The following is an 11,969-nucleotide window of genomic DNA, read 5'->3' as shown; positions in this document are numbered from 1 at the left end:
CTACCTCTGGAAAAAATTTCGAAAAAATCGAAGAGTTTTTACTAAACTAAAATTGTTCCTAGACCTTTAATAACCCAAAAAAAAAAAATAATACTTTTGAAATTAAAAGCTTCAAGTGTATTTATTTTATATAAAAATTCACAATTTTTTATGATCTGGCGATCCACCTTTTTAAGCTTTAAGAGGAGTGCTGGTCTTATAGATGTGACGACATCGATTGGTTTTAATTATCGAGATCGATAAGGTCCATGTCGATGTCGTCGTCTATCGGGTTGGGTCTATTCCCAACAAAAAGTGTATTTATACATACAGTCCAATTATGGATAACAATTCCGTAAGGAATTTCTCTCTTCCCTTTTTTTATTACAAATAATAATTCCTGTCTATGAGAACTTAAAATTTTATGATCGACATTTTTGTTGAACAGAAAATTGACTTTTTCGGCAACAAATTTACCTAATCTGAATCAGGGAAAACTTACCTTAATGCCTGACCGAGTGCTAAACTCGTGAAAAAAAAAATGGAATATATGTTTAATATTCATTCAATTTTTATTGTGAAATTATAAATAAATATTAAAAAATATTCATATACAGAAAAAAATGTCATTGACTTTTGACGATTTGGCGATCAATTGAGAAACCGGACCTTTGATTTCACATAGGATTTCCACTCCACCTCTGGTAAAGGTTAGTCCTAAATTAAATGTGATATTATTTACTTACCAGTGAGATGTGATTTTTCTCCTCACGCAGTCTTTATAGAACAGACAGCAAGCCAACTGGAATGTATTCCAATTCCCAATCCCAGTTCTTGGAACACAAAAATAATATTAATAAGCAAAACACAAAATGAAAATTTGTTTAAAAAATAATATGGACTGATATAAGACATCTTCGTATCTGATCTAAAACTCTATAAACTTATCAAAAGGAAAATCAAACTCATTATGATCTAAATATGTTTGTTACATTTTTTCGTAATGTAAATAAATATGTACATATATTTGTTCTCTTCTTTTTCTTTTAAATATAATGTGGCTAAAAATCTGAAGTCAAATCTTGTATTAGAAGTCTTACACAATATTAAACTTTATAGCATTGTAAAAAAGAAACACACAACAATATTTAATTGTTGTTTACATTAGAATTTCTTCGTCAAATACTAACACACATATAATTAGCTAATTGGAGTTCACTAATACACAGAGTTGAATGCATAGGAAATTAATTAGGATCTCTGATAGCCTTCTTCAAAAGTTGATCTTGTTCTTTCTATTTCTAGTTTTGTAATTATATAATTTAAAATAAGAATTGCCACAAATTTTGTAAGTCTAAAAAACTTAATGGCTATGCTTTAATGAGACTGCTTAAAATCTACTACAGAGGCAGAGAAATTGCCTCAAATTATATTTTTTCTTATGACTTAATATGAAGCACATACGAACAAATTACATGCGTCGTGCGAATACTCTAAAATGTTGTTGGTTGACATTTTCCAATTAGGGGGGAAGTCTTATCTATTTTATGTAATAAAAATCCTTTTTTTTTGATAATCATGGTAGTATACTGGACAAAGTTCCTTCGAAGAAAAAAACGTACAGCTAAAGATGACTTACAGTACTATACTCTTCTGCATATACAGATATAATTACGTTAGCTCTAATGATCTGTATTCATCTCTTCTCAAAGAAATATTCATATGTAATCACTGTCTTCCATATACTACTATCAGCTAATTCTTTTATTGAAGGGATTATCTCCTCTCTTATAGAAGAACAATTCTTAATCATAATTTTTCTCCATAGTAGTTAGATGTCATTGCGCTGCCGTTTACTTCTCCTCTTCATCTTCCTCTTAGCTTTGTCCACACTATATAACTTCTTATACTCCTGTTATTTTTCTCAAATAATCCCTCCTCCTTCACCTTTCTCTTCACTTTTCTGGTATACATTTCTATGCGATTAGAAAACTCTTCATCTCTTATGTTCAAGAATATATTGATGGCTTAGAGAAGGAGGACGTGTATAATTGATAAGAATGATCCTTACACTATTTTTGTATTTTGTAACTGTTGTAAAACTGTAACTGTATGGTTTGCATTCTGAATGGATTTTTATACACTGTTATTGGACCTGGAAATTTTTAAAACACCTATAAAAATATGTTAGAATAAAAATATTAATCATTGTTTCATGATTGATTAATTGTTGCATCTAGAAATTTTAGATAACTATTGAAAACCAAAAAGAGTCTAAAAATAAAACAAAATTCTTAAAATAATAAGGAAGCTAAAGCTAGCATTTTGTTTAAAAACATCACCCTAGCCACAAACAACGTTCATCTATAATTTGTTTAAATCTCTTCGTTGAAACAGAAATATGTTATGTATATATGTTTCGGTACTTACATTTTAATATCTTCTATTATTGCCGGCATTTCCACCGCCTACTCCCATGGGTCCATTGTTAAATCCGGGATTGTTACCGAAATTTCCTTGGTTTCCTGCAATTAATTAAAAATAATTTAATTATATCGACATTTCTATGTATATATTTTTCTTTAAATGTAACGTTTTTAAGAAAAGCTTGTAGCAAATACATTTTCATCAATTTATAAAAATTGTATAAATTAACACTAATATAATAGATGCAGGGTTTTTTATTACAGTCATGAAACGCCGGATATAATTATTGAGAATTTTACCCGGAGCTGGGACTGTGGTGGTGTGTAGTTGCGAACATATTCAAATGGGTGTTGTGGAAATCCACAAAACAAGTACATCTCGTCAAAGCAAAATAATGGGAATACCAAGTGTGTATACACCGGAACTTGTTGCGAGGCTGCGTGTTACAATGAACACATATATTAATTCACATAACATAGCAAAAGCCGACGCAGAAACATTTACTCTGACAGTTTTTGAAGGAATTATTCAAATAGGATTTACATTTGACAATTGTGTCAGGGAACTGTGCTGCCAATTAAACATTTCGTGTAAAAACGGATGGAAATTGTTATATAACGGGATTATTATTCAGAAGATAATTTGCAACCACCGGTTAATTTGCCATAAATTAATAATAAATTAAAAAAAAATAAATAAATTAAAATGTAGCGAGGCTGCGTGTTATAACGAATACTGTAATATAATCCGCATAACATAGCAAAAGCCGACGCTGTAGTATTTATTCTCGCAGCTTTAAAATGGAATTGTTCAAATATGCAATACATTTGACAATTGGGTCAGGGAACTGCGATTATGTATTTGCAATTCTCTTCTATTACAGAACTTATATGTTTATTTACAGAAGGAAACTTACCCATATTGCTTCCGAAATTATTTTTGCCGCCGTAAGGCTGCATACGATTGTTTCCAAAGTTTCCACCACGTTGTGGGCCACCACCATAACTTTGTTGATAGCCGCCCCCAAAATCATCGTTACCCCAGTTACCACTATTGCCACCATTGTTTGGACCGCCAAAGTTGCCACCGTTGTTCCAACCACCGCCGCCGTTATTATCCCAAGGACCCATATTATTTCCACCCCAACCACCACCGTTACCGCCGGGGCCGTTATTGAAACCACCACCATTATTAAAGTTTCCACCCCAGTTTCCATTACCACCCCAACCGCCGCTGCCGCCGCCACCCATTCCATTTTGATTTCCCATATTACCACCACGTCCCATGTTACCGCCACGGCCCATATTACCGCCACGACCCATATTACCACCACGGCCCATGTTACCGCCGCGTCCCATATTACCGCCTTGTGGACCTGACATATCATTCTTTGGCAATGCTTTTTTCACATCCAGAGTTTTGTTTTTAATAGTGTGAGCTTTTTGTACTGCAATAAATAGAAATATACAAAAAAATTAACATAAAACCTCAGATATTTTAAAAAGATTATAAGAAATTTTGTGTAAGAGTGTAACGCAGACTTTTTCATCAGATAATTATTTTTGGAATGACCTAACAAAGATATAATCTACGTTAATTTGGTCTAACAGCCAATGAAACGCCGCACAATGTCATCAAATAAACATATGCGGAGCTGGGACTGTACATAAATGTCACTAGAATACTAGAAAAGAAAGCAAGTATCTACTTACATACAATCTTGTCAACGGGATCGTAGTCGTCATATTCAACAAAGGCAAACCCACGCTTCTTGCCGGTTTCCTTGTCCATAACTACATTGACTTCGACAATGTTTCCATATTTGTTGAAATAGTCACGTAAACATTGTTCATCGTGCTCATCTTTAAGACCACCAACGAAAACTTTCTTTACCGTGGCTCCAGCATTAGGATTATCAATATCTTGACGTGGCACAGCACGCTTTGGTTCAACAACGCGTCCATCAATTTTGTGTGGACGTGCATTTTGGGCATCATCGACCATTGATGACTTTGAGTAAGTAATAAAGCCAAAGCCACGTGATTTCTTGGTGCGGGGATCCTTCATAACAACAACATCGACCACACGTCCCCATTTCTCAAAATGAGATTTTAGACCGTCGTCGGTTGTACGGTAATCCAAACCGCCAATGAACAACTTGCGGAATTGCTCGGGCTCGGTGATTTGGTCCTAATAAAATGGAAACAAATTTCGTTATCGCATCAATAATCACGAAAAAAAAAACAAAATGGCGGATAATCGTCTTCTTCGAATGTTCTAGACATTACAAATGAGAAAAATAAAAATACGCATACTTACATCGTTGTTGTCGCCATTTTGCTGATTTCCGTTTTGGTTAGTCATTTTTATTTTCCGGCTTTATAAATTAAAACACACTTGATAAATACAAAAATACCACGAAAGAGGACGCGCAACCAGAAGTTTCCCGTTCAACTTTTTAACTTGAAATGATTCAGAAGAAAAATGTCTACACCTACATGCCGATGACAGAAGCGGAAATGAGAGTAAAATGCTGCCAAGTTTTACATTGGTATTCGAGTACACGAGATAGTTCACTAAAATCACGCATAACGTATAAGAGGGACGCAAGCCATTTACTGCTATACGCTATTTATACGTCAGAACCGCTTCTTAAGATAAGCTTAATATAATTAAGTTTTAATACTTTAGCGTAGGATTTTTTTAAATAAATTAACCGCTTCTTAAGGTATGCTTAATTTAGGTAAGTTTTAATAAATCAGCGTAGGATTTTTATTTTACTCGTTTTTTTTATGTTTTTTTTCGGTAAGAATGAGCAGTTAATTCTAGCCACGATGTATTCCAGGGGTGGATACAGTGTAAAATTGAGGCATCGTTCTTTCCGGTGCAATATTGGATTTTTCGTTGAGATTACCAACAAGCGACAGGTAAGGTACCATGGTAGAAGAATATAGGTAGACGCGTCAACACAGCTGCTGGGACAATGAACTGTCAAACCAATTTTGAAATTGAAAATGTTGAATGAAAAATTATTTAAATTTGTAAAAATTGTTAAAAAAAACGCGTATTATAATAACCTCCGAATGACGTCGTATGAGAAAACATATAAAAATCTACTTATATTTGAAAAGACATTTAAAATATTTTGACATATCAATGTTCCCAAGCGTTTATGCATCTACCTGTATTTTTCTACCATGTAAGGTACATTGGATCAAATGCTTTTCACACTCATATATGTCTCTTATTATGGAATTTTCATGGCTGCCAAGTTTATCGACGAAGAGTCTTTGAAGTTTAAAGCTGGAAATACATAAAAAGCATATTTGGCTGGCTTAAGTCATCGGATGGCTTCTTCGGAAATGAACAAAGGAGCCTAGGGCCAAAATCGAACTAGATCAACCTAAAACTCCTTTGTTCATTTACGAAGAAGCCAGGCGATGACTTAAGCCAGCCAGATAAGCGCTTTATGTATTTCCAGCTTATATATATGAAACTGTTGGAGTGCATTTTTGTGGGATTATCGTGTTTTTTCCAAACACCTTCTCAATATCTTTCTCTCGAAAACTTATATTTCCATTGCCTTTGTTTGGTTGTCAAAATGTATGTTTTTAAATCAATGTATGTTTGGTAATCAAGTAGCTTAAGGAAGCTATACATTATGTAATGTAAAATTTCCAATATCTAGGAGTTAAAACATGGTAAAATGAAGAAGATGAGGTGATGGACACTTTGGTTTTTTTCAGTGCCAACCATGGTAGAAGAATACAGGTGGTCGCATCGACACAGCTGCTGGGACAATGAACAGTCAAAACAATTTTGGAATTGAAAATAATGAATGACAAATTATTGAAATTTGTACAATTTTTTGAGAAATAAATATCATTACAACAACGACTTGCGCATTTTAAGAAAACATAGAAAAAGCCACTTATCTTTTAAAAACATTTCAAAAATTTTGACATATCAATGTTCCTAAGCGTTTAAAGGGCTGCAAATGTGATAATTTTCTTTATTTATGCCATGGAGAGAAAACGCTCGTCATGTTATGCCCTGTTGGATCAAACGCATAACAGTACGTGACATCCAATCAAATACTCTATGTCGGTCATGTCGGTCAGACCAATAAAAGGGGATGTTGAATAGTGTGTCATACAAAAATGTTCTACCAAAAAAATAACAACAAAAAAGAAACAATTGGCAACGGTAATGGTAATGGTTCACCCAAAATGTTCATACATCGCGGTTAATGACGGTTTTTAACGGTTAAAAACACGGTTTTTGCCTCCAGTACTGAGGTGTAATTGAAAATGAGTGTTACTTTAATTTATATATACACTATATACTTCCACTGTTCTATTCCGTAAAAATTCTGTTATTGAATGAAAGTCATATCTCTGCCCACATACTGCAATTTTAAGAGAACACTATATGTAGGTAAAAAATAGGCAAACAATACTTTCTTATTATTTTATGACCAAACATTTATGATAGACACCAATAAACTGGGATTGTCCAGTATATTTTCCATTTTTTATTCATTTTTTTGTTGATGTCCATGCATATTTTGATATTGAATGAGAGTCATATCTGCCCTCATCTAATAATAATAATAATAAGAATATTTTTTAATCATTGGTTTGGTATTCCATTTTATATTTACGCTGTGTTTGTTACACACATCCTCACCGTCGAAAGTAACACACACACACACACTATCTCAATTTAACCACACGTACACAAATGACACATAATTTGACTATGACATGATTCGATGTCATCGCCGACACCCTGCATTTACGGAGAACACCATGCAAATATTCGAGTCAGCCATGCCACGATCGAACCTTAAACCATGGCAGAAGAATACAGGTAGATGCATCAACGCTTGGGAGCATTGATATGCCAAAAAGATTTAAATGTTTTTTCAAATATAAGTAGATTTTTATATGTTTTCTTATGCTACGTCAGTCAGGCTACTATAATTCACGTTTTTCAACAATTTTTACAAATTTAAATAATTTTTCATTCAACATTTTCAATTCCAAAATTGGTTTGACAGTTCATTGTCCCAGCAGCTGTGTCGACGCGTCTACCTATATTCTTCTACCATGCCTTAGACAATGGCACACATGAATCAAAATGGGGGATGTTGTTGGTTGTCATTGCCTATCAAATACATAGTGCATGATTGAATCGACAAAGTCAGTGTGTCGAAAAGAGCATAATTCATACAATTCGTCTTATGCTGGCCTTTATTATGTAATTCTTCTACCATGGTGCCAACCTTTCTTTCCAAAATACTCCAGACACAATAGTCAAACGGATTAGTATCCGGAGATTTTGGTGGCCATTGTGCGCTGGAAATGAAGAGAAGGATCTCATTTTGTAACCATTCTTGGGTGGCGCGTGCTGAGTGCGATGGTCCTTCTTGAACTTCTTGAAGTTTGAAAATTAATCGGAAGTTGACCTACATATCCCTACTAGAAGTCGATTATTCGATTAATTGGAAGTCGACCCACCTGTCTCTAATTTAAGTTGGTGTATCTTACAAAGTTATTTGACCATTTTCTACTGGTTTTATTATCTCGGACATAATTAAGTTTAATTTTTCTATTATAAAAAGTTAAAAAAATCAACTATAAATATGTCTTATGAAAGTCAGGAAAAAAATGAGGTATTTCATGTAAACAACTGTTTAAAAAAATAAGAAACTTGATGACGAAAGCATGTTAGAAAGAAATTGGTTGTTGTTTAGAAAGAAACTGGCTGTAAAATAGTCAAACTGCATACATACGTACCTTGTGTGTACACGTCTAGTCTATACAAAGATACAACTTTTACATCGGTACACACAAAGGTGAACGCGGTTTGGATTTCCAATAAGAAAGGTGTCATACGTTCGTGAAAATGTAGAATAGAATTGGAGAAAACTGTGTCCACATGGTTTGGCCCATTTCTCCATTAAATCTTTCAAAGAGAGCAAGAATTAGAGTTCCTTACTTTACGCCCACAATTCGTCGAACTGTTAAACGGTACCATAATATGGGAGTCCCTTTGAGTTGAGTAATTCAATGGTCTTTGTTCCCTGATTCCGAGAAAGTATTTTTTCTTGGGGAACGGGCCCGGATATCTGACCCAAAAGTCCGGGTCCAAGCCCTTGGTTAAATCCGGACATACTAAAGCGATAATAGACAATATAGGAAAATAAGTATTTTCATTAGCTTTCAAATGATGATGATACCTGTATTGTCCATATTTGTTCAGTAGTTCCGGGTCAAAGACCGCTTGGATCACACATATTCGGGTCCGGCCCCCAAGAAAAAAATGCTTTCCCGGTGCAAATACCTACCACTCGAAAAATTAAAAAAAAAATCCGAGAGTTTAATAGAGTGGTTCCCAATGTTGCAAATAATTTTTTTTTTTTTTTTGCCTTTTTTCAGACTAATTCTTCTGCTGTCCAAACGGATGATCACCTACGTAAAATGTTCCTAGGTGGCTTAACGCCAAATACAAATGAAGATATGATTCGAAACTTTTTCTATCAGTTTGGTGAAATAGAAGATATAATTATTATGCGGGATACAGCAACAAAGCGCTCAAGAGGTTTTGGATTTATAACGTTCAAATCTTCTGAAAGTGTTGATAAGGCCCAAGCAGCTAGGCCACATGTTGTTGATGGAAGGTGAGTGCAAAAGAACTAATTTTGTAACATCCTCTAAAGTGGAAAATTGTATATTTAGGATATAATTTATTGTTTTGTTTTATTGTTCCCCATTTACATATTCTAGAACGATTGATACAAAACGGGCACTACCACGTTCCGCAGAAGCTGCAAAAAATGAGGCTAATGGTTCTGTAAGAAAAGTCTTTGTTGGAGGTCTAAAAGATTACCATGACGAAGAAGCTCTTCGAGAGTATTTCCAACAATTTGGTAAAGTTGTATCAATAAACATTCTTGTCGACAAAAACACCGGGCGTAAGAGGGGGTTCGCTTTCGTAGAATTTGATGATTATGATGCTGTGGATAAGGTTGTGCGTAAGTACTATAACTATTGTCAAAAGCCCATAGTCGGTAACCAATTTTTATTATGTTAGTAAGGAAAACCCATACTATTAAGTACATGTTGGTAGATGTGAAGAAATCAAACTATAAACAGGTACAGGCAAGAAGATTGGCACTTCAACAGCAACAACAAAACGGCAATGGAACAGTTCCAGCTCCAGTTGGAGATCCTGCAGCTGTCGGAACATATCCCCCCTCAACCTATCCTCAAACAGCTTATAGTTATCCGCCTCCACCACAAACGTATGCAAATTGGGGCTATCCTCCTGCACCAACGGCAAACAGTTCATATACTCAACCACCTGCAGGATATGGTGCCTATGCGCCTCCTCCAGTACAAGCAGCTGCCCCACAACAGTCATGGAACGGATATGCTACTGCTCCTACTTCGTGGAGTCAAGGAAACTACAGTGCTCCAACTACTAATACGTGGAATGGTACTCCAGCACCACCCGCCCCAATAAACTATAATACACCGCCCGCCACAAATGGCTGGAATTCAGCAACACCGGCAGCAATACCTCCTACTACACAACAATTTGGCAATTATCAGCAATCCTATAATGGCGGCCCCCAAAAAAACAATAGTTTGCAAGGGAATCGTATGAATCCGTATACTGTTTAAATCATGGTAAGTGTTGAATATTTTTTATTTTTTAAATGTGGTTCGTTCGTTTGCTGTGTTTACCATTTTAGATAATTTTTTTAAACTAAACTGCTGGCTTCATTTTTGTGTCTATCCCATTAATTTATGTTTTTCCTTGTTTAAAATCTGCTTTAAGCTAGTATTAAAGATTAATATTTAATTCCTATGATTCATGTTGCTATTTGTATTTTGGGTTTCAGTTCAATCAGAAAGAATTTGGGCCAATATTTATTATTTAAAAATTTCTATCAAGAAAAAAAAAAAATATTTTTTTTTTAATTTTTTTTAAAGCTTCACCCGAAATATAAATAACAACCCTTCTATAATACACATCTTTTCCTCACAATAAGTAGTGTTTAGGCATTTCAAAGTGTTTAATTATATTCTTTTCCGCAATTTTACCGACATTTATTTAAAAAAATGTTTTGTACTTCATTTCTTACTGCTCCAAATAGTCAATTAAGTTTTCTTCACAAGAAACACTATGTAGTCTTACTTTATGCCTATAATATGCGTTTTTAAATACAAGTACCAAAAACAGCAGAAGTGGGGTCTAGACTAATTTCCCCCAGTGTTTAGTTCATTACATTGTTAACAGAAAATGTATGATATTATATATTTTGGTATCAACACATAACTCTACGAACTATAAAGAAGGATTATATACAATAAGTATTTACTATTTACACTTCTCTTTATTTCGTATAGGAAGTCCTTTCTCAGATATCTTTAATATGTATTTTCCTTATGTACAACCTAATTAAGATTATGTAATGAAGTTCTAATGAAAACATGTGATGTTAACCCTAACAACAAGCAGCAGCCACCCTTGATGACAACAGTTGGCGTTAAAATTAATGAATATTATTACCTCGAGAGATCGTTCTACGCGCCAAGACGTGTTTATCAAAATTCTTGAGCAATTGGATGCCAACATTAACTATCTTTAAGAGAAAAAAAAATCATTTTTGAACAGTTTCTTGTATCTAAATAAGATTATTAAATATATAAATTTATATTATATTAAAACAAAAAATAATATATGACACTTTTATTTTAATGTTATGCTTGATTGTATTTAAATTAATAGGTATACCTTCATTGTTCTTCATGTTTATGTCACTGGTATACGAATATATTCGTATTAACATGAAGAACATTTAGAATATTACATAATTGTCTTTCAACATTAAATTTTGTATAGTATACCATTACTTATCTTAACGTTCTATGTACTATGAAAAAACTTTAATGTTTTTGCAACACAATCAAAAAATTTGCATTTTTAAACTAATTATTTCAGCTTTTTACTAATTTCGTAGTGAATAGCTTGTGCATAGCACAGCACGCGTTCTTTAATTGATAATTAAGAGGGCACCTTTCAATACTTTGCAAAAAAGTACTGTGTTTGTTTTTTACAGAGCTGATTGAACGCAAAATATTTTTTTAAAATATTAACCCACCAACAATTTCCTCTTTTAATAAACATCGGCTTTTATACCGACACATTTATAATAAATGCATGATAGTTTAGCAATAGTATGGTAAAGTTTTGTAAACTGTTGTTTTATGATACCTTTTTTAAAAGGTATTAATTTTGTTTTTCCATATCTATGTAGTTAAGACCTCATTAAATATATTTTGAAGATTTATTTTTTCAATATTCTTTTTAAGCTCAAACATATGATTGATTGTGAAGATGCTTTCATGTATTCTAAATACATGTGAAGGCTAAATATATATGTGATATAAATATCTGTGATAATGGAGTACTGTATCGATGTAAGTAACGTTACATTATTTGTTTTTTATCTTTTACAGCAACATTTCTAATAAAAATACTCCATAATT

At 33.6% G+C, this 11,969-nt stretch overlaps 2 protein-coding genes across 7 annotated transcripts; one reads left to right on the top strand and one right to left on the bottom strand.

Annotated features, from left to right (window-relative positions):
* Nucleotides 1-528: 528 nt before the first annotated feature.
* On the bottom strand, nucleotides 529-4,912 carry LOC101894622 (heterogeneous nuclear ribonucleoprotein A1). Of its 3 annotated transcripts, none has more exons than XM_005190399.4 (5): nucleotides 4,726-4,912; nucleotides 4,119-4,596; nucleotides 3,323-3,853; nucleotides 2,410-2,504; nucleotides 529-812 (listed from the first exon to the last, which is right to left on the bottom strand). In XM_005190399.4, the coding sequence occupies exons 1-4, from the start codon at nucleotides 4,768-4,770 to the stop codon at nucleotides 2,413-2,415; spliced, it is 1,146 nt and encodes a 381-aa protein (XP_005190456.1). In that variant the 5' UTR covers nucleotides 4,771-4,912; the 3' UTR covers nucleotides 529-812; nucleotides 2,410-2,412. The 3 variants fall into 3 exon arrangements, with proteins under 3 accessions (XP_005190456.1, XP_005190455.1, XP_005190454.1); XM_005190398.4 differs by lacking the exon at nucleotides 529-812 and adding an exon at nucleotides 960-2,134; XM_005190397.4 differs by lacking the exon at nucleotides 529-812 and adding an exon at nucleotides 960-2,153 and having other exon boundaries at nucleotides 4,726-4,911.
* A 3,010-nt stretch (nucleotides 4,913-7,922) lies between these two features.
* On the top strand, nucleotides 7,923-11,969 carry LOC101895001 (ribonucleoprotein RB97D). Of its 4 annotated transcripts, none has more exons than XM_011297038.3 (5): nucleotides 7,923-8,083; nucleotides 8,850-9,091; nucleotides 9,198-9,445; nucleotides 9,505-10,103; nucleotides 11,793-11,969. In XM_011297038.3, exons 1-4 carry the CDS (start codon nucleotides 8,054-8,056, stop codon nucleotides 10,095-10,097), a joined length of 1,113 nt encoding a protein of 370 aa, XP_011295340.1. In that variant the 5' UTR covers nucleotides 7,923-8,053; the 3' UTR covers nucleotides 10,098-10,103; nucleotides 11,793-11,969. The 4 variants fall into 4 exon arrangements, with proteins under 4 accessions (XP_011295340.1, XP_005190457.1, XP_019894783.1 ...); XM_005190400.4 differs by lacking the exon at nucleotides 11,793-11,969 and adding an exon at nucleotides 10,827-11,157; XM_020039224.2 differs by lacking the exons at nucleotides 7,923-8,083; nucleotides 11,793-11,969 and adding exons at nucleotides 8,111-8,441; nucleotides 10,827-11,157.

The sequence above is a fragment of the Musca domestica genome, unplaced genomic scaffold (genome assembly GCF_030504385.1).
Source record: "Musca domestica strain aabys unplaced genomic scaffold, Musca_domestica.polishedcontigs.V.1.1 1, whole genome shotgun sequence".
NCBI classification, from domain to species: domain Eukaryota; kingdom Metazoa; phylum Arthropoda; class Insecta; order Diptera; family Muscidae; genus Musca; species Musca domestica.
This window is presented reverse-complemented; position numbering and strand designations above follow the sequence as displayed.